Source organism: Aedes albopictus, chromosome 3 (assembly GCF_035046485.1).
Source record: "Aedes albopictus strain Foshan chromosome 3, AalbF5, whole genome shotgun sequence".
NCBI lineage: Eukaryota > Metazoa > Arthropoda > Insecta > Diptera > Culicidae > Aedes > Aedes albopictus.
The window spans coordinates 143,429,079-143,456,799 of NC_085138.1; the positions used below are offsets into that span (position 1 = coordinate 143,429,079).

At 40.6% G+C, this 27,721-nt stretch overlaps 2 protein-coding genes across 4 annotated transcripts in view; both read left to right on the forward strand.

Moving 5' to 3' along the window:
• The first annotated feature begins 3,410 nt into the window (after positions 1–3,410).
• LOC109416310 (terpene synthase) lies at positions 3,411–4,567 on the forward strand. The gene is made up of 4 exons (XM_029861303.2): positions 3,411–3,538; positions 3,628–4,133; positions 4,191–4,318; positions 4,380–4,567. The coding sequence occupies exons 1-4, from the start codon at positions 3,411–3,413 to the stop codon at positions 4,458–4,460; spliced, it is 843 nt and encodes a 280-aa protein (XP_029717163.1). The 3' UTR covers positions 4,461–4,567.
• Positions 4,568–5,685: 1,118 nt separating this feature from the next.
• Positions 5,686–27,721, forward strand: part of LOC109416292 (putative uncharacterized protein DDB_G0287183) — a 50,235-nt gene continuing 28,199 nt past the window's right edge. The window contains exons 1-2 of one of the 3 annotated variants that reach the window (XM_029880301.2): positions 5,686–6,063; positions 24,840–24,902. The gene's annotated coding sequence lies outside the window, so the exon portion shown is untranslated. Of the gene's footprint in view, positions 6,064–23,550; positions 23,864–24,839; positions 24,903–27,721 lie in introns of those variants that run through there. The other 2 variants (XR_009999274.1, XM_029880303.2) reach the window with 2 other exon arrangements.

A 27,721-nucleotide genomic window follows, 5' to 3' on the forward strand; every position in this document is an offset into this window, starting at 1 on the left:
GGACTCACATTTTGCGAGTTCGTCGGGAATCCGCGGACACCGCTGACTAAAATGTTTCAAGCGTGTAAGTAGTAATTTTCAAGATTGCGACGGTTGAATATGACGTCATGCGCTCCATTGATGTTGTCCAAATCGTGACGTCATGCTCGTTTGGATACAGATTATGACAGTTCGTTTGGATACAACGGATTCATCAACACGGATCTATGTTTACACTACTAAAGTCGGGAGCAAAGTCGGGACACAGACAAACAGATGTAAAACTGATAATTCCCATCGTACTTCGATTTAACGATCTTTTTCAAAATTTGATAGTTGGCCAACTACCCACCTGTGGCGCTCACATCGTTTTTGTTCGAGTTTGACGTTTGTTCACTACCGCCACCTAGTTGATGGTCGGCCAAACTTAGCATTGGGCGAATATGTTTCCGTGACTATGATTTGAATCGAAAAATGTTCGAAGTGTTACGTCTGTTTGTCTGTGGTCGGGAGTTCGATCGATCCCAGGTCCTCGGCGTGATAATCACGCGCGTTTCTCATTTCTCTTGCTTCTCTTGATTCTCTTGATTCTCTATTTTTCTCTTGTTTCTTTTGTTTCTTTTGTTTCTCTTGATTCTCTTGATTCTCTTGTTTCTCTTGTTTCTCTTTTTTTTCTCTTGTTTCTTTTGTTTCTCTTGATTCTCTTCATTCTCTTCATTCCCTTCATTCTCTTGATTCTTTTGATTCTCTTGATTCTCTTCATTCTCTTCATTCCCTTCATTCTCTTGATTCTTTTGATTCTCTTGAATCTCTTGATTCTCTTGATTCTCTTGATTCTCTTGATTCTCTTGATTCTCTTGATTCTCTTGATTCTCTTGATTCTCTTGATGCTCTTGATGCTCTTGATTCTCTTGATTCTCTTGATTCTCTTGATTCTCTTGATTCTCTTGATTCTCTTGATGCTCTTGATTCTCTTGATTCTCTTGATTCTCTTGATTCTCTTGATTCTCTTGATTCTCTTGATTCTCTTGATTCTCTTGATTCTCTTGATTCTCTTGATTCTCTTGATTCTCTTGATTCTCTTGATTCTCTTGATTCTCTTGATTCTCTTGATTCTCTTGATTCTCTTGATTCTCTTGATTCTCTTGATTCTCTTGATTCTCTTGATTCTCTTGATTCGCTTGATTCTCTTGATTCTCTTGATTCTCTTGGTTCTCTTGATTCTCTTGATTCTCTTGATTCTCTTGATTCTCTTGATTCTCTTGATTCTCTTGATTCTCTTGATTCTCTTGATTCTCTTGATTCTCTTGATTCTCTTGATTCTCTTGATTCTCTTGATTCTCTTGATTCTCTTGATTCTCTTGATTCTCTTGATTCTCTTGATTCTCTTGATTCTCTTGATTCTTTTGATTCTCTTGATTCTCTTGATTCTCTTGATTCTCTTGATTCTCTTGATTCTCTTGATTCTCTTGATTCTCTTGATTCTCTTGATTCTCTTGATTCTCTTGATTCTCTTGATTCTCTTGATTCTCTTGATTCTCTTGATTCTCTTGATTCTCTTGATTCTCTTGATTCTCTTGATTCTCTTGATTCTCTTGATTCTCTTGATTCTCGTTTCTGTAGTTTCTGTTGTTTCTGTTGTTTCTGTTGTTTCTGTTATTTCTGTAGTTGCTGTAGTTTCTGTTGTTTCTGTAGTTTCTGTAGTTTCTGTTGTTTCTGTTATTTCTGTAGTTTCTGTAGTTTCTGTTGTTTCTGTTGTTTCTGTTGTTTCTGTTGTTTCTGTTGTTTCTGTTGTTTATGTTGTTTCTTCTGTTTCTGTTGTTTATGTTGTTTTTGTTGTTTCTGTTGTTTTTGTTGTTTTTGTTGTTTCTTGTTTCTTGTTTCTTGTTTCTTGTTTCTTGTTTCTTGTTTCTTGTTTCTTGTTTCTTGTTTCTTGTTTCTTGTTTCTTGTTTCTTGTTTCTTGTTTCTTGTTTCTTGTTTCTTGTTTCTTGTTTCTTGTTTCTTGTTTCTTGTTTCTTGTTTCTTGTTTCTTGTTTCTTGTTTCTTGTTTCTTGTTTCTTGTTTCTTGTTTCTTGTTTCTTGTTTCTTGTTTCTTGTTTCTTGTTTCTTGTTTCTTGTTTCTTGTTTCTTGTTTCTTGTTTCTTGTTTCTTGTTTCTTGTTTCTTGTTTCTTGTTTCTTGTTTCTTGTTTCTTGTTTCTTGTTTCTTGTTTCTTGTTTCTTGTTTCTTGTTTCTTGTTTCTTGTTTCTTGTTTCTTGTTTCTTGTTTCTTGTTTCTTGTTTCTTGTTTCTTGTTTCTTGTTTCTTGTTTCTTGTTTCTTGTTTCTTGTTTCTTGTTTCTTGTTTCTTGTTTCTTGTTTCTTGTTTCTTGTTTCTTGTTTCTTGTTTCTTGTTTCTTGTTTCTTGTTTCTTGTTTCTTGTTTCTTGTTTCTTGTTTCTTGTTTCTTGTTTCTTGTTTCTTGTTTCTTGTTTCTTGTTTCTTGTTTCTTGTTTCTTGTTTCTTGTTTCTTGTTTCTTGTTTCTTGTTTCTTGTTTCTTGTTTCTTGTTTCTTGTTTCTTGTTTCTTGTTTCTTGTTTCTTGTTTCTTGTTTCTTGTTTCTTGTTTCTTGTTTCTTGTTTCTTGTTTCTTGTTTCTTGTTTCTTGTTTCTTGTTTCTTGTTTCTTGTTTCTTGTTTCTTGTTTCTTGTTTCTTGTTTCTTGTTTCTTGTTTCTTGTTTCTTGTTTCTTGTTTCTTGTTTCTTGTTTCTTGTTTCTTGTTTCTTGTTTCTTGTTTCTTGTTTCTTGTTTCTTGTTCTTCGAATTGCTAAAGAGCAGCAACAAAGAGCGACAGCAACATCGAAAACGAAATGGGAGAACGACGAAATTTATTGCACTGAAGTCTAAGTGGATTAAAAAAATCGTAATGAACAACAACACCAAACATATTCATCAGGAACCGTTTTTGTTGCTATCTGATTAATATTGTTTCCCTTGGAGCTATGTATGTTTGTCTGTGGTCAAAGTTAAGTTCGATGAACCTTGTGAATATATCACAACTAAAAAAGTGCATAGCTTTCAGACTACCGCATTCTCCTTAAACAGCGGTATCAAACCGTGGAAACAGTGTCCTACACCACGTTCCATAGATAAACTATTATTTTAAGAAACATCACGTAACAATAAAAATACATAGCATATGTATGCTGGTGCACCCAATATAGTATACTTTTATTGTTAGTTTCACTAAGAACCTTTCGCGGGAAGGCCACTTTTTACTTTTGTTAGTAATTGAATATGAAAACGTCCAGTCATTCTATTGATAAGATACTTGAAGATGTTTCAAACAAAGAAAACAACAGAAAGCTGCATGAAGTAAGTTTCAATTTCCATTTTGTGGCGTATCAAGAGCAGAATTTGATTTTTCAGCTGGTAATAGAACCATATCAACACATCATGAGAATACCGGGTAAACAGTTCAGAATCAGAATGGCTGCTGCGTTAAATCATTGGTTGAATGTGCCTTTCGAAAAAATGGTGAAAATTGGAGAAATAATCCAACTGCTGCATACAGGAAGCTTGCTGTAAGTTCAGTTTTTCAAGAACGGTGTTCTATATGTTACTTTTCTAAGTGCTGAAAACGAGTTGAAACATCTTAACCTTTCATTTCCAGTATTGACGATATCCAAGATGGATCGGTGCTTCGACGTGGCGTCCCAGCTGCTCATCAACTGTTCGGTATTCATTGCACCATGAATACTGCGTGCTACGTTATTACCCATGCCTTGATTCAAACGAACGAAGTGGGAGGAGAAGCAGCTAATAGAATATTTTGTCACGAGCTGCTGGAACTACATCGTGGCCAGGGAGCTGATATATTCTGGCGCGATAATGCCATTTGTCCGACGGAGAAAGAATACAAACTGATGGTTGTTCGCAAAACGGGTGGATTGTTTCTAATGCTGATTCGTATGTTGCAGTTGTTCAGTGACAATAAGCGTGATTTTACGAAACTTGCTGGCCTAGTGGGACTGTTCTTCCAGGTTAGAGACGATTACTGCAGTCTTAAGTCCAAGGATTATACCAATAAGAAGGCGTTTTGTGAGGATCTATCTGAAGGGAAAATGAGCTTTCCGGTGGTGCATTCCATCATGGCTATGAATGATAGAGAAGTTTTGCGTATGTTCTACGGTGTTTTAGAAATATTCATTATAAACAATTTCAATTTGTCATCAGATATGTTGAGAAAACGCAGCACCAATATTGAGGACAAGAAATATTGTGTGGAGTTATTAGAGAAAAACGGTAGTCTTCGGTACACTGCTGACATGCTTGAATTACTTGAGATTGAAGTGAGAAGAGAGGTTGGATCGACAAAAGTTAAGCATGACCTTACGCATTATGACCATCTTGTATTATTTTCAGATTAACAATCTCGGAGGAAATCCATTTATGGAGAAATTAGTTGATGAACTCGCAGCCTGGAAAATCATGGAAAGCAATTAAAAATTGCTGTGGTAAATTTGTTGGCTCAAATATACCCATTTTAACCAGGGGGAGCGACCCTAGTTTTGCCAAGCCAAAAAACCTTAAAAAAAGCTGAAAAAAGCTCAAAAAAGTCGCTAAAACCCGCAAAACTTTTGCGGGTTTTACTGTTTTATTTTTTTATTTTTTTCGGCTTTCTTTGGGTTTTTTGGCTTGCAAAACTATTGTCACTCCCAAAATTTGACTGGTTGCGAAATAAATAATAAATAGTATGTAACCGAGCGACAGGAATGCACACGAATGTGTAAAGTGTCGAAAATAAATTAACTAACTTATTTTAATGTGGATATTTTTTGAGGTTTACGGCATTCCCCTTGCAAGGTGCAATAAAATTCTTCTAATGGGGCTGCCTGTTTTTAATCGACGGTACCCCGGCATTCCCTATGAACATTTCAAGCATAACTTTTCAATCCGACGTAACTCGAGAATGTAAACAAATCCGGGTTAACAGCTGCATGCATGATTCATAAAGCAAATTGAAGATCCACATCACTGTTTGATGATTTATTGCTTAATTTGTTTATAAGCATATTTTTCGAAACGACGTATCTAACTATTTTGATGTTTACAACTTTACTGATAGATACAACGTTTTGATATATGAACAAACCAAACGGACGGAATCAAAAGTAACAGATACACCAAACTGGCACCATACAAAAGCGACGTATCTGGCATGACGTATCTCGAACCAACCCGGTGTATGTTTATTTTTGTCAAAATTCATTGTGAAAATGATATGGAATGAGTAGGTTTAGTTCCTTACCTAGTGCGTGCAATATCCCTGGTGATGTTAAGCACGAAAAAACTTATGAAAAGTCTTTTTATAAAAAAACTATTTTAGTGAAATGGTCGTCAACATTGACCATGAATTTACTCAGATCAGTAAAAAAGTTATGTCGTTTTTCTTTTTGATCCAGTTCCAACCTGGGTTGGAACTGGATGAGATCACAGTTTCAACCCCAACCCGATTTCGGTTTCGCTTGTACTAAAGTTTGTTGGACGTTGTTTGTTTACATATTTTCCGCCAATCCAGTTCCAACCCAGGTTAAAAAAGAAAAACGGCATTAGATACGTCGATTTGAAAAATTATGCTTGTTTGTTGATGGTTTTTAATCTAGTACTTCGCTTCTCCCGGTTTTATCCCGGTGATCACTCATAAACTACGTCCCCGCGATAACGGCAGCGCCGCTGCGCCGCTCGCGACCCGAGCCGAATTTTTGTTTACTTTCATCTGACAGCGTTTTTTTTTCCTCTGCTGAAGGCGATCTCACTTCGGCTAAACTTCGGATCTTCTCTGTCATAATAATTTGGCACCGTCCGTCCCGTCGTCGTCGTTCGTTGCGTTGTAGAGCAAGCGGCAGGCAGAAAAGCAATCATCTTTTTGTGCTGCAGCAGATTTTCCAGTGTCTTTGGTGTGTGTTTTTCTCTAGTTAGTGTCTCTCCTGCCGAGTTAATTAGGCTTTGGTTTGCAGTGGAAAATTTCCGGAAAACGCTACTAATTGCAGTGGATTACTAGTGCATTCTTGCGGGAACAGAACCTGATGGATATTTACGATTAAAGGTACGTGTTGCTGCAGTGTTCTACGCCTCTTGGATCGAATTGCTTCTGCTGGTTCTGGCATTATCGGTGCACCGGAGGAAGGCGTCTCTCGATAGGCCTCTAGCCTGTCCTGCGGGGAAAATTATAAACTAATTTACATAATTTATAGATGTTTATCGTTGGGAACGGTTGCTCGACGTGAAACGAACAGGTGAAGTTGTATTGAATAGGCAGCCGCTTAAGTTTGTGTACCGAAAGAAAAGTGATGGAGTGGAACGAGCGAAATAAATCGAAAACGGCAGGACATTTTGCTCCCCTGTTATCGTCCGAGTTTAACCTTGGATGTTTTTTTTTTCTTGTTATGGTGGGCCTACTAGCGGTAACTACTGTTGTCCTGATGTTCAGTTATATACCTACCAAGCTGATGGGAAGAATATGTTGATTCGCGCGAGTATACCTAGGTACTTCACACGGATGGTGATGGGTACTTGACCACTGCAAAACTTGAGATGAGCTTTATGCCTTCGGCGCCCCCTTCTTGGTCCTTTCTACCGATCAGTAGGACTATCGTACCAACATGCTGTATTTCAAAGCATTTCTCGGCTAGTAATGTTTCATGTTACAGTATTATTGTTTATTTGTAAAATAATTCAAGGTTATTCAGTCCGGTCATAGTTTCTAAGAAAAAAAAGTTCACTGAAACTTTTAGCATACTGTTGAATTGACTAAAATTTGAATTAAAATTGTGATAAAACACACGATGATTTCCACCGTTCGATGTAGGGTGCCTGTACCAGTTATCGCACTACCTAAGAAATACTATTTCTACAAACATAAGAAGAAGACCGACAAATGTCGTCGATATGTCAAAAGATAGATTTGTTTTCATACTTTACAGGAAAAATATAAAATCTGAGCCAAACCCACTTTTACTATTTATTACGGCGTGTGCCAATGATAGGAACCCTGTACCAGTTATGGACATACTTTTTAATTTCGGTTCCACTTCGCACTATTTACATGCATTCCTTATGGGATTTGCCATAACTGGTACACCACAGACAAACAGACGTCTCACTCTACTCTCTTCCCATCGTTTCACTTTTTAACGGTTAATTCAAATATTCTGTAGTTCGCAAATCGCTCGCTCACGGCGCTTGCATCGTTTTTGCTCCTGTTTGACGTTTGCTCACTACCGCCATCTACTCAGTGAGTTTGCGAAACGCAGCGTAATTAGCATTGGGCGATTATGTTTTCGTGACGATTATTTTAATCGCATTTTGTTCCAAGTGATACGTCTGTTTGTCTGTGGGTACACTATGGCGAAATAGGGTGCAAGGAAGCCGAAATTTTAAGGAAAATGATTTATTTCTATCATAATTTGAGCAAAATGTGAAATTTGAATGAGTGCAATCATCTTTTATGAACGTGATCTATTGTTTACATATTTTTTCTTGATGATTTGCATCGTTAAAGGTTGAAAATCAACTATGGCGAATTTGAGGTACTATAGCCATAACTGGTACACTGAGCCTACTTCTTCATTTCTTGTTTTCTTTTTTTTATCTGTATTAAGGGGCTGTCCATTAATTACGTAAGGGTTTATGGGAGAGGGGAGGTTTAAGAAATCTTACGCGCCATACAAAAATATTTAGGTTCTCATACAAAAAATCTTACAAGGGGGGGGGGGGGGGGGGGGGGGAGGGGGTGTCGAAAAATCGTAAAAAATCCCTTACGTAATTAATGGACAGCCCCTAACGAGATTTTTAGTCCCTAGGCTAAAAGTTCATCTCGGGACCCACGCTTTACTTTCCCCCTTCCGAAGGAAGAACTCACAAATTTGAGAGTTTGTCGGGAGTGGGATTCGATCCCAGGTCCTCGGCGTGATAGTCAAGTGTTCTAACCACCACACCAGGTCCGCTCCACGATCCATTTCTTGTTTGCGACAAAAAGCAAAAAAACGATTAAAATGGATAATCCCTAATATAAACTTTGTAGTTCAGCTCAAATGATATGATCGTTTTTTTTTTTAATATTAATAAATATCATCAGTTTTACAATAATTGTGAGCTTATTTTCTTCACTTTTGGTCACTTGAAGTCAGAAAAGTGCTCTTAAATTGATATGTATAAGTGTTGCGTACAGATGTAGTACGTATGGTGCTTAGTGAAACTGGCAACACTGAGAACTACAAGCGCCGGCGCTGCCTATGAGCAATCGATTAGGCAGTGTTGTTCAATCAGTGAGCCCGGTAGGAACTGCACTGCTGTTGGGAAATCTGTCTGTTTCGTGAACGAATACTAGATTGTAAGTTTTGAATGAAATGTAATTTAATATAATCCAATTAAACCCAATAAATTTGCAGTATTGAAGCTGCGTGAAATAACGCTGCTATCGATATGGTGTTCTGGTTCCGAGCGCGACTGACTTCCTAACAAACTTCAATAAATCTAATTCACCTACCAGAAGCATCCCGCCATGAAAAGTACGTTCGAAATAGAACTTTCTCTTCTAGAAGAGAAGAGCGAGCTATGGCGGAAGCATAATGAAGAGCAGAGTGAGTTGCGACGAAAGTACTATGAAGAGGAAAATCGTCGAATCGAGGAAGAGTACCAGCGAGAACTGGTGAAAATTGATGAAGAATTTCAAAGGGCTGCACAGAAAATGAAGTCGGATTTCAGCGCCGAGAGGAAAGCAGTACTACGGAAACACAGTGGGTGTAAAGTCAGCGAGGAAGCGGTGGTGGAGCCGGCTCCGGTAAATGACAAAACCCAGCCGAAAAATGACTGCACTAGAGCATCAAATCCGAATGAAGCAGACTCTCCCGAACAACCTTCGCAAACAAAACCTTTGCCGAAGAAATCATGCCGAAGCGTCATCAACGGTGAGTCAGAGTGTACGTCATATCAAAGGCGCGGCAAGCTCACCAAAACAACGTCAGCTGATGCTCCTACAGCTGATTTGTTCGTGAGCTCCCTATCTCTGACGTCATCAATCCACAGCAGCAATCAAATGTCTGCAAAAGTAGCAGAGAGTCAATCAGAGTGTGAAACTAATTCCGTAAAAACAATGGCCTTTGTAAAGTGTGACGCTTACGAAACCTGTGCGGAGCAAATTGGTTCGGGAAAGGTAGCCTGTCGTGTGCTATATCATCCGACGATAAAACAATATTTCCAACACAGCCACCGCCGCCGCCGCCACCGTCTTCGCCACCGCCGCAGGAAGCAAGAGAATTGTCGTCACTTGAAAAAGTTGCTATTCGATCCCGGTGGGCATTGTGTTGTAGCAGTGGAACGAGGCTGCTTGGTTTGCATGTACCTATCAATTCGTATTGACTGTAGTACGGTGCTGCCATCTAGGTACTACTTGCTGTGTAGCGAAGCGCTTCGGGAATTCGATGGAACATCGAATGAAAATTGCGCTGCAGTCATACGTTGGATGTTCACTTTGTTACCTGTTTCACGGGGGGGAATGTTGCGTACAGATGTAGTACGTATGGTGCTTAGTGAAACTGGCAACACTGAGAACTACAAGCGCCGGCGCTGCCTATGAGCAATCGATTAGGCAGTGTTGTTCAATCAGTGAGCCCGGTAGGAACTGCACTGCTGTTGGGAAATCTGTCTGTTTCGTGAACGAATACTAGATTGTAAGTTTTGAATGAAATGTAATTTAATATAATCCAATTAAACCCAATAAATTTGCAGTATTGAAGCTGCGTGAAATAACGCTGCTATCGATATGGTGTTCTGGTTCCGAGCGCGACTGACTTCCTAACAATAAGCTTTATTTATGTATCAGGCCACGCCTGAGTATTAATAATAGTAGAAGGCTTTGATTCCGAAACAAAAATGAAATTTTATTGGTTAGCCAACCACCAGTCAAGACGGATGCAATAAACTCTAGCACCTAGTGACCTGTTTTATTTCGTTACTCCATTTCGTCTGTGAACTCTACTCACAGACACGGGCGCATATAGCCACAGCTGTAGAGCTGAGGGTGACGGGTTCGATTCCCGGTCGGTCCAGAAACTTTTCGTAAAGGAGAGTTCCTGCTGCAGTTGACTGCCAGCAATCACATACGTCGGACGTGTTTTCTATTCTTTCCACATTGTGTCATACCAAATCCATGATAAATCAGGTGCGCGGCGCGAGAAAACGTTCTGGTTATTGATATCAGTGTTCTCCCGGCTCGTCCCAGCGTTGGGACAGTGAAACAGTTTTTGGAGAACCAGCTTAATCTCCAGTATGCGGACGTGAAAAGCATCCAGCTGCATAACACACGCAACTGTGTGCTGGTCGAAATGACCAACAAAGAAATCGCTTTGAGGTATCAATTGGAGCACAATTGGAAGAGAACAATTGTTGCTGCCAGTAAAGAATTCAAGATACCCGTTTATGTGGATGGCGATGCTGTGACCGTAAGAGTCCACGACCTCCCTTCCACGGTGAGCAATGCGACCGTCAGGGAGCATATGATGAAATACGGGGAAGTAATTTCTGTTAGGAACGAAACCTGGAGGCAATACTTCCCCGGCGTTCCCAATGGCGTCAGAGTGCTTCGCATGAATGTCTTTCGTGATATACCGTATCTAATTACGATTGGTAGCGACAACACGACGGTTTCATACATTAACCAACCGAGGTTGTCCCGCCAGTGTAGGGACATATCACATCAGCGTAACGCGGAATCAACTGCAGTAACAGGAGCAATAGTAACAGTAACGAATACAAGCTCAGAAAACGTAAACGGACTGTTTAATGACGACGACTTCCCACCATTGGCTGTGGATACCGATGCCCATGACGATGAACAAAAGCAAAACGACGAATGGACTGACGATGACGAAGACGACAACGAAAACGTATCAAGCTCATCCACCGATTGTGACGAGAGTACAAACAAACGACGGCGGTCGAACAAAGCTGCGGTGAGCGAAGCGAAGAAAATTTGTGCGGATCAGTGTTCCCCAAACACGGCCCATGTGGATGTTGTTGACACTCCGTCGAGAGGAAAAAGTGTGTCTTTTAAAATTAAAAATGCAAAAGCATGTAACTCTATTTATAATAGGAAATGATTATTGGCTCTGTAAAGCTGACTACGGCGAATGAGCCTTAAATAAACAAATTAGAAAAAAAAGAGAGTTCCTGCACTTACTTGGGCATGTAGTATTTTCATGTATGCCACACGATATACTCACGTATAATGCTCATTGGCAGAGGAAGCTCTCTGCTCATTGAAAGCTGAAAAGCAAGCTTTGTCCCAGTTGGAACGTATCGCCAAACATCAGAAGTCGACCTTTCATATCAATACTTGCTGCAGGTACGCAAAAAGTGATGCGGATGACTTCACCTCGTATATGCTGTCATGGTGGACAAACATTGTAAAGCGTTTCAATTTTCCAAGCTTGCCCCTGATCAATTCAATTCCGGGGGTACGATTCATCTGTGGGCTCTACTCGCATCCGAACAAGATTGATCTCGAAGCTGGAATCCAACGAAACTGCAGCAGGAGCGGTTTGCAGGATTCCCCTGGATAATCTTGTGGAAGTATGCTCCTTTGAGGAAATTCAGATCAGCACTATGTGCGACACAACGAGGGGTATTCTACACACTTCGAAAAAATCTTGTAATTTTGTGTCATATAAGTCCGACATATAAAAGCAACACATTTGACGCAAAATTGTGTGCGATCTTATTTTTACAGGAAACGGAAAATGTTTGACTCATGTAATTTTACCGCAACAGCTCAGCGCGTCGGCTGCTTGTATGTATACATGATTGAGAACTGTGCTATTTATAGCACCAAATATTGAAACCAAAAAAAGTACAAAAGGTTCCAATCGAGAATCGAACTTCGATCCTCCGAGTGTCAGTTTTCGATCTTACTCTCTCGGCTGACTCACCACGTTGAAGAGATGGCAGTCGAAGATGAACAACTTCTACCATAAACGAACTTGCCAGTTCGGCTGTCGCGTCGTGCTGGCGTGTACTGAGAGAGCCGTCATCGCAGCCAAGCAGACAAAGCCGCCTTCTGATTGACTGAGCGTGGCTGTTTTCGTTTACCACTGCATCGGCTGATGGCAACGGATTGTCATTTCCAAGTTTGTGGCTCAACCCGGTGTTAAATTTATGAGCGGTTTTCATGCTGTTTCACCTTCGTAATAAATAATTTTCCAATGCAGTCTGTAGTCTTCATCTGATTTTGTAAAGTGCTGTTTGACAGTTCAACATCAGTAAACATCATGTTTCTGTAATATATCGCGTAAATTTACAGCATAGAGAACTAAATTATCAGTTCTGTGATTTAATATTATGACTGGAAGAACTCAAACAATATAAACTTAATACGTACGTCACAAAAAGTGTAAAAATGTGGCACATTTATGTTTATGTCAAAGCTTTTTCAGGCAGTTCGATCAATTGTGTCACTATTAAAATTGAGATTTTTTTAGTGTGTATAGTTCAAGCAATCAGTCTTCAACCTCGAGGACATCATTCATGCAGACGAAATTCAATGGAGATTGAGAGTGTGAAGTCGAGTAGCATTGTAGCAGCCATGCCGTTGGGAAAGTCGGAAGCTCAGCTCGGTGGAGCTCAACGGTATAATAGACAAGCTTTAGCACGATTCGGCGACCAACATTACAGTTATCTCCGAGATTACTTGGATCAGCTGCTCAACCGACGGAATAATCCATAGTAACAGCTTCTGATGAATATCTCAACCTTCTCGCCAAGTTCCAGACCAGGATCACCACCAAAACCGGTCGCATTTTTATCTCGGACAGTGTTGAACTCAACGTTCTGGGAATTGAGACTTTGATTTTGGTCGATCTGTGGTTTATGCGGATCTGCAGCTTGGCCAACGTGTACACCAACGTCTCGACCAACATCCCAATGTAATGAGTACGTGTGTGAATTCAATCAGCACTTTTTAGAAATTAAGCAAGTGAAGCAATATCTGAAGCCGACTGCACTGCCGTGAATCGCATATCTGTCCCTTTTGCATAGGAAATCCAGCAAAGATGGGACTGTTATGCGATTCACGGCAGTGTCTTTCATATTACTTGAAGTGATCCGTAGCGAGCGCTGCGCTTGCCAAGGTTGATGCGAATTTCAAAATCAAAAGGCTCTAGAACAACGGTATTAAATATTTCTCCGACTCGATTTTCGGACTGCGCAATTCCAATTATTGTTATTATAGTCATTGTACGCACTGCTGCTCACAGTCAACACTCACTGTGGCCTATTTTTACACAACCGATTTCTCCCTGGAGTCAAGTCGGCACCTGACGCTTTCCAGCGTATCATCGACAGCATAGCGATTTGCATCCATGGAGTCAAGCCGTATCTTAATGACAACCTTATCGTTGGTCAAACCAAGGAGGAACAAGACCGCAATCCACGCCGTTCGGAAGCTTTTATGAGAGTATGGTTTCCACTTATATCTCCAAAAGTTTTGTTTCACATTCTCTTAGATTGAGTTGTTCGGACATATCATGGATAAATGGGGTATTCGACCGGATCCTTAAAAAAAACGATGCAATTTCTAAGATGCATTCTCCGAAAGACTTGCAGCAGCTCCGTTCCTATCTCGATGCTTGACTTGTGAAGTAGATGAAGAAGCTTCAGATCCTGTTGGACAACCTGCTCAAGAAAGCTGTCCGCTGAAATTGGATCTGCTGTTTATCCACTATTTCGCAGCCAAGGATATCATCGTCGCAGCAGAGTACGGTTTTGGCGCTCACTGATTCCGGCAGAGAAGAAGTGGAGAAGGAAGCATTGGTCCTAACTTTTGCTGTCAGTCGCTTCAACAAAATGCTGTACAGATGCCTGTACGCCACTTTCTCCTGCAGACCGTTCATCAACTGCTTCTCAAGGGGTTCGATTTTAAAAAGAATATTCCTGTTTACAAAGCGAACCGGTTGCAACATTGGGTCTTGACATTCATGCCGTATGATTTTAATAGCAAGCACCCTTCAAAACAAACTTCGGCTATGCAGATTTGCTTTCACAGCTGATGTTATCGCAATATAGACCAGATGAGGAATACATGATCGCCGTCACTACTTTACAAGTTTGACGAAAATTAAACTGTAGTAACATGCTTCGGAACTGAGTTATACCTAGATAAAGGCTGAAAGCTCACCCACATTGGAGCACATGCAGATATTCATATCGGTCTATCGATCAACTCAACTACATAAAGAAGAAATACGCTGAAATCGGTACACGCTCCTGCAAAAGAGTTCCTTGGAAGACCACCACGCACCGCTTTGGACCTTTTGAAGATGCCTGCTCCTGTTCTGCCGTTTTAAGCATAATTGTCCCATGTTATATGGGAATCCCATATAACATGGGACAATTTGGCGTAGAACGGCAGTGTAGCCCCGGGTGTCAAGAACTTCGAGCAGAACGAGCAGTTAATCGCCGGCATGGAGTAATCATATTGGCCAACGTATTCAATTCTGGAGAAGAAAGTGAAACGGGATACATGTAGACGGGGCAAGAAGGTGTGAGCTGACTTCCTATCTAACGAAGGTGGGAATGCTGCAAATACTGACAATGTTCGTCTGCTCTATGACATCTCGTGTCTCCTTCGGGTTCGTCCATAAACTACGCCGACTCTTAGGAGAAAGGCGGAATCTAGCCAAAGTCTACGATGGACGGTGGTTTAGGATGGCCAAAAATGATTCTTCATAGTTTATGGACCTGTTTTAAATCTTTTTCAAATAAAGGCCACTGCTCCAACATCTCGACATGATCCGCCAAGGCTTTGACGTAATGCCGCCGTCTACATCGAAGCTCCATTATTGAAGCAATCGGTATCCAAGTAGACTGCAGAAGTACCCGTTTAAAGATTATTTCGGTCTACTTCCTGAAAACTAAGCACAGGAGAAACTGACACTATTTTAGAAACGACCTAATGAAGTTAACTGAAGGCGATATTTCAACCTTTGTCTTCGGTGATCACAACTAGGCAACAAAGCAAATATCAGCTGCAGAAAATTCGTTCATCCACGCGCTGGATTTTTATGCCTTCTAACCAACGGGCCTTTCCAATCTGGTGGACATGTCCAAACCAACCGTTGTCAACGAATTGATCATCTGCCAGTGTTGTTTATCGACACGAATCCTTTGGAAATTACAACAGACAACACCAAATGCTGCTGTGCCCGCGAAAACTGGCCTGGATTTTAACGTTTCATTAACGAAAGCATCGACCTCAATATTCCTATTCCAAATACCAAATTGTTATAAACAGGCAATTCGTTCTCAAAGTCCTCGGCCAAGCGACCCTAAACCGGATACAAGATACAATACAAGATTGATGCAATTCTTCGACTAAAGCAGACAGGATTTCGCACCGCACCACCATCCTAACATTCCTTTCCCATCCTACCTGATTGTAGGCATTTGACCGGTAGCATGGTTGTTCAGAAATGTATGAGCTGCTAGAAATGCACTTTGAAAATAATTTGTGTCGCATCCCTTATTTATTGTGATATATTTGTAATTTATACCAGTGAGTTCGAATCAATTACGGAGGAATCACCATTGACATGTCAGCTAAATTGAACTAAAGTTCTATGTACCATATTCATTCTAAGGGCGAAATGGGTACTTAGCCAACTGATCCAAAAACGCTTTGTTCTTCAAACTTCAAATGTGTCACCTAAAGTAAGACACTAAATCCGCCCAATTTATCGATTTCCACTTCATAAGTCCAATTATTCTCCACCTAAATGCCAAACTCTAGTGCTCTCTTTCTCTATTCTTTCGTTGAGTCATACCTCACCAGTAGGTGCCCAGTCAGGTATAAGTGAGGCGTGTGACCATCGAAATTTCATATTCATTATGTGATGAATAAAGCAAAAGTTATGCCGTTGCCCATCCTCATCGAATGGCGTTCTCTGTCCGATGATGTGACTGTCGTGCTGCAATACCTATCTATAGGTACCTCCTGGCTGAAGGGAGTTGGACGGCCAAGTGCTTTTTCCTGAAAAGCTTACACAATAATACGTTGTCGGTCGGTGATTCGAGCTAATCTATCCACCACAGGGGTGCAACTTATTGACTTATGCTGGTGTCACACAGCCGCACAGTACACACTGTGGTTAATACAACTTCCGCGGATGCTAATGATTTGTTGAAAAAAAAAAATCCTCACTGAAGCAAATACGAAGATACATGCCCAAGGAAGTCGAGGAAATTCTTTACCAAAACTTCCTGGACAGACCGGGAATCGAACCGTGGATCGTGAATTGTACCTTATCTTACACTTCAAAATATGTTGTCTTATATTTGTCTTTTGATCTGCTCAATCCAATACTTGATGAGCCTAACACTTTCTCTAAAATGAACATCATTTTCCGATATGTGTACTACCCACATCCTTCAGAAAGGAGTAAAAAACTTTTACTTTTGTTTTTTCGCTTTACGGAGGAAGCAGTCATGTGTAAACGGAAAACAAGACATTTCCGGACGTTTGCCCCGACGGAAGTCGAACCGGAGCGTAGGGGGCATGTCTGCTTCACTTCCCTCTCCTCATCCACCATCATCGCATCGTCGGTAACCCGAGCAGAAGAGAATAACAATCGCATAACAAAATGCGTTATTTTGGCAAAATAACTGAGTAATGGAATCAGTTATTTTAATGTTATTAACATAACATATTATGTTATAAACTTGCGTGTCATAAGCGGCAAAATAACAAATATAACAAAAAAATGTTCCTGGAAGACCAATTTAATAACATGTTTTGTTTGTGTCAATAACAACTTAATAACAACGAATTTGGAAAATATTTGAATAACAAATTTTGATCTTCAAAAGTTATTGATAACAAACCATAAGCAAAATTTTTTGGACCACCCTTTAGATAGAGCTATCTTAATTGCGAATTATAACATATGAGTCTAACTATTTCCGAGAGGAACTACTAATCCACCAAGTATTACAATATTCTGAGATTTTCTATGGAATGGATACAACTATATGTAACTGGATACAAAAAATGATAAAAAACAGGACATAATGGTCGAAGTGTTCATAAAAGTTTAGACTGACAAGAATAATAATTAGAATAATAAGAAAATATGTACGGAATGCTGTAAAGAACGTTAATCTCCAATGGCTACAATTTAAAAACTTTTTATTGTTGTGATATTGTTTATCAAATATTTGTACACTCTCAATATCATAATAATAACTTAGTTTGCTTCATATCGAAACATGTTATTTAAATGTTGTTTAATGGGTGGATATCAATAGCTGAATTATATCAAAATAAGATTGTCCAACAAAACATGCTATGGAAAAGTAATTCCTTGACAAGTTAATAATAACAAAACAAGATATAAAAACAGGTTATGTTATTTTGTAGTTATTATTTTGCTATTCTCTTCTGCTCGGGAATGGCAGCTATACTGCCGTTCCACGCACAATTGTCCCATGTTATATGGGAATCCCATATAACATGGGACAGTTTTGCGTAAAACGGCAGTATAGTCAGTGTGACTAGTGTGGAAAAAGGGAAGATTGCTGTCGTGCCAGTCAGCCAACCAACCCCACATCTAATTATCGCGTGCCGCATGCAGGCTGGGTTCCCGCCTTCCATCACACAACCAACCAGCAGCAGGGGCTCACATCTTGATCTATATTGATGAGCTTACAGTGATTCGGAAAAACATTTGCACATATGCACAAATGTGGATTCGTTTCACGAAAAACTTAAAAGCTATCTTAGGTATTTATATAATCGATTCACTGAAATTTTAACATCATCTTGTTACATACTTACCTTACCGGTCAAACCAAGGCCTGGGCGATGAACAAGTGATGCGTGGAGGCACGTTGTGTTCGCGGCATTTTTTCAACACTTGGCGGAACATCTGATCTGTTGCAGCGCCTTCACCCATGAATCCAGCCTGATAAAGCCTGTATCCGCAATAATCGGGACACAGAAATACAACTGTAACTCTGCAAAAGATACATTAAACATGCTCAAATTTGGCTTAAACAGATCTTAAGATGTGTTCATTTCACCTACAATATTTCATGTGAATCGGTGCAGTAATTTTCGTTGTAGCAATGAAAGAGTAGAATGTGTGCTATTGAATTTTGTACAGCCCCTAGTTTAGCTTGTCAGCACTGCAACTTTCGAATTTGGCAAAGGAAATGGCTGAAATTTTGAAAACAAACCTCTAAATCTACATTTGTTGCATAGTCAAAATTTCAAAAAAATCGATGCACTATCAACAATTTTATAGTCGAAACATGTATTGGGACTGAACGTGATTTTAGCCCCCCAGACAGCAATTAGTCAGCACCCTTTATTGTTTCGATTGTACTTTTGAAAGTACTATACCAATAATCATCAAATTTTGCAGACTCAATATACACATAATGAATTACCTTCTGTGAAAATTTCATAAAAATTGGCAGATAAATTCAAAAGTTGTGAATAGCCAAACATCGCACATGAAAAACACGAAACATTTTCACTAACACTCACCTCTATCCACACCAGTAGCTTCTAAACCAATTGATAAAAGTTGATGAAATTTTGCAAGAAAGTGTCTCTACAAGTATCATAACTGCTAACGAAATTTCATAATTATTATCACAGAACTTTGAACTGTAGTGTAAAAGAACCATCTACTATGTGAACGAAATTTGGTCATGATTGTACAAAATGCTTAAAACCACGTCTGTATGTTTTTCATGTACAGTTAAAAGTAATGCATCGATTTTTATGAAATTTGGCACAAATAATAAACATACACCAAAGAGTTCTCAGTCAATTATTTGGCCAATTTTACCAATTCATTACAGAGCTACAGCCGTACTTCTGTGTCCCGATTATTGCGGATACAGGCTTTATTTCCCACGTATACTTTTGCAATCGGCAATAAATGGCGGCATAACATTTGGAAAAGTACTTTTTAGGCAGCGCTCAATAGTGTGATCGCACGCTAGTTCCCCCAATTCAACTTATCGCCCTTTTTGTAGATAGAGCACGCAATACCTTCCATTCATTCCTCAGGTAATACTTTTTTCTCCTTTGCTCGTGTGGTAGTTGATCTGTTGCAGCGGCTTTGTTCTTTATCAACCGGCCAACCTTCTGCTCAATCTCTTGGAGACCAAGACCCGGAAGCCCCCGTGAGCGGTTCAGCTTCTCGTAGTAATTCCGTGTGTTCTTCGCGATCTCGTTATTCCTGCTAGTTCTTTTTGCTCCAGTCTGTACCGTTCTGCCTGTTCCGCGTCTGTCTCTATTATGCACCTCATTCGCCCTGGTACGGTGTTACAACATTCTCGCCCATAATTCAACTAGACTGAGGAAGTACAGGGGTTACTCAAAATAACTGGGACAGGTAAAATTTTCACTTTTCAACAAATGTTCAACTCGCTGTAACTTTTCGAAAAGTGCATCAAATATTCTCAATTTTTCACTGTAAGTTCATCATCTAGTTGTGTATCAGTAGTCCAATTTTGGAGAAGATCGGACCATTGTCCACGGAGTTATAAAGATTCTAGAAAAAGGTAAAATTATCCGATAGCCAACTTTGAGCTGTTATATCTCCGGATTCAATGAACCGAATGCAATGAAATTTTGACCATTCATGACTTGTATAATGAGCTATGAAAAACATTTGACTTAACCTAAAATTCTTAACACGGAAGAAAATGATAACGATTAGATTATTTTTCTAATAAAACACCAAATTATCCAAAACTTCAACATCGTGTCAAAATTCAAAATGCAAATTATAGTTCAATTAATTTCCCTCTAAATGACTTATATATAAATGTGTTTTGAAGGAAAGTTACAACATAGCCGCTAATAAATTGAGAAAGTAATGGGATGCATATTAGAAATTGATGAATTTACTGGAAAATCGTGAAATGAATGAAATCGTTATAACTTTTTCTCTTGTTAAAAATTTGCAGTAAAGTTAAACGTTTTTAAGAGTTCATCATATAAGTCATGAATGGTCAAAATTTCATTGCAATCAGTTCATTGAATCCGGAGATATAAAAGCTCAAAGTTGACTATCGAATAATTATACCCTTTTCAAGAATCTTTATATCTTCGTGAAGAATAGCCCGATCTTTTCCAAATTTGAACCACTGTTATACAACTAGTTGATGAACTTACAGTAAAAATTTGAGAATATTTGATGCCCTTTTCAAAAAGTTACAGCGAGTTGAACATTTTTTGAAAAGTGAAAATTTTACCTGTCCCAGTTATTTTGAGTATCCCCTGTACGTCCCGAGCGTTTGTTCACCAAAGAGGTGCGGCTCAAACAGCGTCTGTTCTGGCATGCAGTGGCTAAGTATGAAATGCTCCTCCATCGGAAGCTATACCTAAGATGGCAGCTCCACCACGGTGGATAGGGGACCTTACTGCCCATAATCGCATAGTTGACGTAACCACAATTGACAATGTCCGCACTCACAAGCTAATATCTATCAAATGTACATAATTGTGAACAGTTTTATTCAATAGAGCACACGATCTAATCTCTAGCTAGATATCAACGTGAAAAAAAAATCATAAACTTTTCATTAATCATTGTTAAAATTTCAAAAGTGTTTTGAAAACTACAATGGCGCTTACGTCATCTATACGATTATGGGCAGCTTAGACCAACAACCTACTGTTGGCGAAATCCAAAAACCGTTATAGAAACCGGAAATGAAAGATTGCGAAATGATTTAAAGGCAACAATTGTTGCGCGAAACAACGGACAAGAATTGGAATGTATTAACCCTAGCCCAGCAGGGTAAACTGGCACAACTAGACAATGAGGCATGCCGTATGAGAGATTCTAGACATGAGGGAAGTTCGTTGGCTGAACTTTGGAGGACACAAATTGGCGTCGGGTCCAATTCTGCTATACTTTGGCCTACGACGTGAACACATTCCTCGCCACCGTGGAGTGGTTTCCAGCTCAGCGCTCACGCTCACGCTGCGCTCATGAAGTGGGAACCTATTAATGAGAGAACAATTGTAGCCAGATTCAGAACACGGGTTCGAAACCTTACCACGATCCAATTTTACGCGCCAACAGATGCTGCCGAATTGCAAGATAAAGAGAACTTTTACAGCCAACTAAATGCTGTCCTGGACAAGATTTCGAAAGGTGATATCAAGATCCACATGGGCAACTCCAACGCGAAGGTTGGTTTCGACAATTCGGACTATGAGCACGTCATGGGACGCCATTGTCTCGGAGAAATGAGCGAGAACGGAGAGCTGTTTGCAGAGTTTTGTGGCAACAATGACAAGGTGATTGCAGGATCGCTCTTTCCTCATCGACAAGTGCACAAAGTGACATGGATTACTCGTGATGGTGTCACGGAAAATCAAATCGATCACATCTGCATCAGCCGAAAATGGAGACGGAGCTTTCTTGGTGTGCGGAACAAACGTAGCGCCGACATTGCGTACGACCATCATCTCGTAATCAGCGAGATCCGGTTGTGCAGTGCTAGGATCCATCGATAGGAGGATAAAATCGGGCGCCGGTTTAACACACGCCGACTGGAAGACGCTGCGATGAAAAGGTCCTTCGTCGAGGAGCTAGAGAACCAAGCTGTGGATATTCCGGAAGGAGGAAGCGTAGAAGACCAATGGAGCGTCATCAAGAACGTCTTCATCGCCACCGGCGAGAATAATTTGGGTGAGCTACGCCTAGGGGCCAGACACACCAGCTACGTACCTGGAGAAAGCCGTGAATCACAGTTGATACCTGGAAGAAGATAGAGGAACGAAGAAACGCCAAATCCGCGATAGAGCGAGCGAAAACACGAGGAGCCAAAGCCGTAGCCCGTCAGCGATATTCGGCTCTCGAGAAGGAAGTGAAACGCTCATGTAGACGGGACAAAAGAGCATGGGCGGACTCCCTAGCCTCCGTAGGCGGGAAAGCCGCAAACACCGGCGACATCCGTCTCCTCTTCGATGTTTCACGTCGCCTTAGTGGGACTAAAATGAATGCTATGATGCCCGTGAAAGACACATCTGGACAGTTACTGACCGACCCGGCTGACCAGTTGAAACGTTGGTTCGAGCACTTTGGAAACCTTTTTCAAGTGTCGGCCAGGCCATAAACACCTCATCTCCACCATTGCAGATAGAAACAAGCATCTGTAGCATGAAATCGAACTTTCGACCATCTCAACCACGAAAACATGTGGAAAGCTCGCAGAAGCAAGGGTGTTCCTGAGAAAATCATCGGCCTCATCGAAGCACAGTACAGGGCATTTTCGTGCAGAGCACGGTGTCTTGCCCGATCCCATCCGGGCCGTTGCTGGAGCGAGGCAAGGATGTATACTATCACCGCTACTGTTCCTCATAGTAATAGACGAGATCCTGGTAGGTGCGATTAATCGTGAACCAAATCGTGGGTTGTTGAGGCAGGCCATTACCATGGAGCACCTAAATGACTTCGAATTGGCTGAATTTTCAACTCAAACGTGAAATCTGTGCTGCTGAACGCCAGTGAAACTTGGTGTGTATCAGTGGAGAACATCCAACGGCTTCAGGTCTTCATCAATAGATACCTGCGGTGCGGTAATTCGTGCATGGTGGCCTCACAATTGGACCTCCAACGTAGAGCTCCATCGTCGATGTCATCAAAAGCCGATAGCTACAGAAATTCGGAAAGTGGAGATGGATCGGCCACACTCTACGCAGGGGCGCAAACAAAATCTACAAGCAAGCGTTAGATTGGAACTCAGCAGGCTCATGGCGGCGCAACTATGTAGTTTCTTAATTTGATCCGATCACTTGCAGAGTCCGCATTTTCCCCCTTGTGTGAACAATTTCCTGCGTCACTGTAAACAGCAGAGTTGATGACCACATGGTTGGTCAACAATGGAGTGGACCAGTGTTGCCAAAATATATTCAGAAGCTTTGTTTTGATTATTTGACCTCTTCCGATCATTGGCCGCTACCAATCGTCATAAATCAAACGTACAATCAAATTATACTACCATTTATCAGATCCCTATTTATCGTATCGTAAGCATATACCTTTCAACCCTGCCGGTGCCGATGCTAGCTTAAACGAGCACTGAACCAGAGAAAATAGGTAGAGAAGCGAATAGTGTGAAGCCAAAAATACCTTATCGAACCGTCAAACTGGTATCCTAATGAACAAAATCAACAAACCTTGACGATTGCCGCATAAGTAAAGATAAGTATTGCACTCGTTTCAAACAAATTTTCACTAAAGTTTTCAAATATCATGGATGACAGTGTAAACAACATTGATTCCTTGAATTAATGAAAATTGTTCCATTTTGGAACATCAGTTTGATAATGTCTAGTTAATAAAACAACAGTATAAATAGTTTTCAAATGCGGTATGCGAGATAGGCACTAACTTCGATGGGTGGATTAATCTGCTTTGCTGCAGTTGCCAGCATTCGAGCGATGAAATCAAAACAGAAAAAGTGTTGCCGTTCAGGCGGCTGTTCACTCTTCGCTTCTCTACCTATTTTCTCTGCACTGAACCACCACACCACACCGCGTCACAGAGACACTAGAACCGAGGTTTCGTGTTTCAGCTCCATCTAGTTTTCCCCGCAATTAAGTGCTACGCACGTTCTGTCGTCGGCTCGTTTGTGCACGTGGTTGGTTGGGTGAATTTGGATTAAGCTTTTGCACGTACCCATACCTAGGTGATAGTGCTAGAGAGGAGATAGTGTGCTGCTGCTAACTCTGCCACCGTTGTTGTTCGCAAGGTTTATGACGACGGCCAAAATCAGACAGCCCATGATGAATACGGGTGTCAAGGTCGTCGTTGATGGCGTAGGTAGGTGGATGTGCTGCTCGATTTGCGAAGTTTTGTTCCGGTGGTGTCTGCCAACGATTCTGTCGTCGTTGCCGGGATTAGGTTTAGGTGTGCGAGTGTGGGTGGGGTTGTCGTTGTATATCGTGCGTTTCGTTTCGCCGTCTTCGTTCACACATTGCATTCACTAATCGTGATTATCTCCCAAGGGATCTAAAGGCGGCAGGGTATATGTAATCAATTACTTTGATTGAGGTAATATCGAGAGTTGATATTTAATTTACTTCATTTGATTTTCATTTATTCAATAATTTTAATCGATTGCCTTAGTCATGCCCCTTAAGAGCAAATCATTTCTCATGCATCGCTCAACAATGTTATTATCTCAGTTTACATTCGTCGTGACAATCCCATATAGCAACACGTTATTGTCCTAACTTGAACAGAGTATCACAAAAATCATACACATCGTGCGTACATTTTTTGAACTATGAATTGCGATTTTCGAAAAGTCTCTCTCTTCTCTTTCTTGGCGTAACGTCCTCACTGGGACAAAGCCTGCTTCTCAGCTTAGTGTTCTATGAGCACTTCCACAGTTATTAACTGAGAGCTTTCTCTGCCAATGACCATTTTGCATGTGTATATCGTGTGGCAGGCACGAAGATACTCTATGCCCAAGGAAGTCAAGGAAATTTCCTTTACGAAAAAATCCTGGACCGAACGGGAATCGAACCCGTCACCCTCAGCATGGTCATGCTGAATATCCGTGCGTTTACCGCCTCGGCTATGTGGGCCCCGAAAGTATCTTCGTGTTTGTAAACATTTCTCCATTGCTGAATCTATTGCTGATAATATTTTTCGAGACTGTCACAATTTGTAAAAGTTTGGATAAAGGATAAAATGATATGCCTTCCTTGTCGCTTGTTTTGTGTCTCCATTATGTGACATTTGCTTTACTGTATTATACAAATATTTTTTGTTTGTTTCTTGTTTATTTCAGATTTGCAAATGCACTCGAATACTTATCGACGATAACCAGGCTGTTTCCAGTTATAGGTGTAATGTAAGTAACTATCCCTCTTTGGGTTTATCAAACACCAATTGTTCTAAATCGATTACTATGCCATCGTGACAATTTGCCTATTTGCCCAAAACACAAAAGCCATACGATTTCACAACGAATCGAGTAACGAACTTTGACGAAAGATAAAGAGGCAGCGAGGCAGTGTTATTATTATTATTAGCTTTATTTACGAGGCTTTCAGCCCTAGGCTGGTTCGCCTCGGAGGAAAGAGGCAGTGTGGTCACTGAATATTTCAACATATTTGGATCTAGAGAACAAAAATACAAAAAAAAACCTCATGAGGTCATGAGGTATCAGAAGACCGTTATCCTCTATTTAGGACAATTGTGCCATCGCCACAATAGAAGCATATTTCATCATCTACCTGAGCGAAAAGGAAAGAAATCTTAATTAGGATGGGGACAGGGACAGGTAGAGAAATAGTGCATCATAAAGGATTCAAACAGCATTCTGAAAAGGGAACTATAATAATGCATGAAGCGTCAAGAGAGCCTATAATTCCTTAGAACAGGACGTAAATAACAACAGAACATCTTGGAGATTCACTCAGTTTCACCTAGTAAGTGTTTACCGAGTACTTAGAAACGCAGTCGCGCGAAAACTGGGCAGTTACATATCAAAATGATATTTACGCAGTTCCATAATCGGATTCACAGCTATCATTCTGCTTTGACAGATTTGTATGATACTTCGCTACACTCAAAGATGGCATACTACCTATTTTGTTTGACGACATGACTCCAAACTATTGCAGTATTGTTTGTGTTGAGTGCCAGCCCAGTTATTAATCTGTAGCTTTATTCAACAGCTGGAATAGCTGGCTCAGGACCAATGAAGTCATGTGATACTCCAGTGCGAGCTAACTCATCTGTCAATTCATTTCCAGCAATGGAAGAATGATCAGGTATCCATACAAGGTGAACAGCGTTTGCTGAATTCAGTTCCTCGAATTGAGTTCGGCAAGCGATAACTTACTTCAACCAAAAGCTGGCCGAAACAAGTGCTTTAATATTAGCCTGGCTATCTGGACAGAAATATATTACTTTGCCCATTACGTGTTGCTAAATTGCTGTTTGTACTCCGCAGAGCAAAGATTTCGGCTTGAAAACCGATGCAGTGTCTACTGTCTACCAAGTGAGTAAAACTGATGAGCCGTGAAAAATGTCCTATATGAAAAATTACAAGCAATACTTGTAAGATCACTTGGAGCAAGGACAACTTTGTCCCAATTCACCAAAACGGGAAACAACGAGGTGTGTGTTGATCTGCGGTTCACAAGAGATTTCTCTAGTAGATCGAGTACTCGACCAGGAATTTCTCTAAGGATTTCTCTGCACTTCTTGTTTAAGATGATGATATACTTGAGGTTTAGACCCCAAGTTGTACCAAAGGTTCGCCGGCATTACCCAAAGGCCATACAAGCTTTCTTGTTTCTAAGCTCAATGTGAGGTGTCGAGGAAAGCTTGGAATAAAGAATAACTCCAAAGTACTTTACCTGTTCAATCGCATCGATTTCAGAATCGAAGAGACGCAAAGGTCGACGGTTTTGCTGGATTAACCGAAAGGCCATATTGGCGACACCAGCCCTCAAATACCAATTAAAAAACCATAATTAGGTAGGAAAACCGCTATCATGGAGTTGCCTCAATACCGTATCTGCTACGAGGTTCCACAAAAGTGGTGATAAGACTCCCTTTTGCGGGCATCCACAAACAATCTATTTCCTAATCCCTGCTAGACGCAATGTTGAGAAGAGATATCGGTTTTTGAGCATTTGATGAATCCAATTGGAAATCGTTGGAGATATACCATGACTCCGTGCGGCTTCATGGCATCGAAAGGCACATTGTCAAAGGCACTCTCGACATCTAAGAAAACACCCAAACAAGATTGCTTTTGAGCGAATGCTTTTTCGATATCGTAAACAACCTTGTGTATAAGAGTCACAGTGGACTTACCAGATTGGTAGGCATGTTGGTTCACATGAAGATGCGCGTTGGCCAGATGAACATCACGGATGTGATGATCCACAATGCGTTCTAAGCATTTCAGAAGAAAAGAGGTCAAACGGATAGGTCTGAAACTCTTTGCTTCTTCATACGACGCACGACCCACTTTTGGAATAAACTTCACTGAAATGTCCCGCCAAGATTTGGGAATATACCCTGTAGCAAAACAGTAAGTATTTTTTGACGTAGGACTACGTCTCTGTTTTCTATACCCGGTGTCATTTCAAAATTTATGAAACCAAGAGCGTTACGTTTGAGTGAAAGATTTTAAACGCTCACAGTATCTTTCCCACTGAATGAAATGATAAACAAATCCCGTTATCCGAGAGATGAAACTCCCACGTTCAATTTGTAATATTCGGTGAACCTAAAAATCATTGATAAATAGTTGAAAAGTTGTTTTAAAGTTAGACATTGAAATCGCTGAAATCTATAAATATGGGTAGCGGACTAATTTTCTCGTTCAGTCTACCAACGCTCTCTGATTGGTGCGCATCGTGGGGGCAACTACCTACGATGCAGGAAGGAATGCGATCATGCGAGAGCTGTTCGTCAGTTCCATTTCGACCACCGTCGAGGTGACACCTCGAGCTGGGCAGCGGCACATCGACTCAGCGACGACACTCGGCTATCGTACTGATAGCACCGGGAATCTCATTCACGGCAGCAAGCGGCGGGCCAGTTTTCGATGGCGTCTAGCGTTGAGCGCGGAGAAATCCAACACGAATTGCGTGGCATTGTAAATTCATCAAAATCGTCCATTATTCAAACGGTCCTTTTCAGGACCAT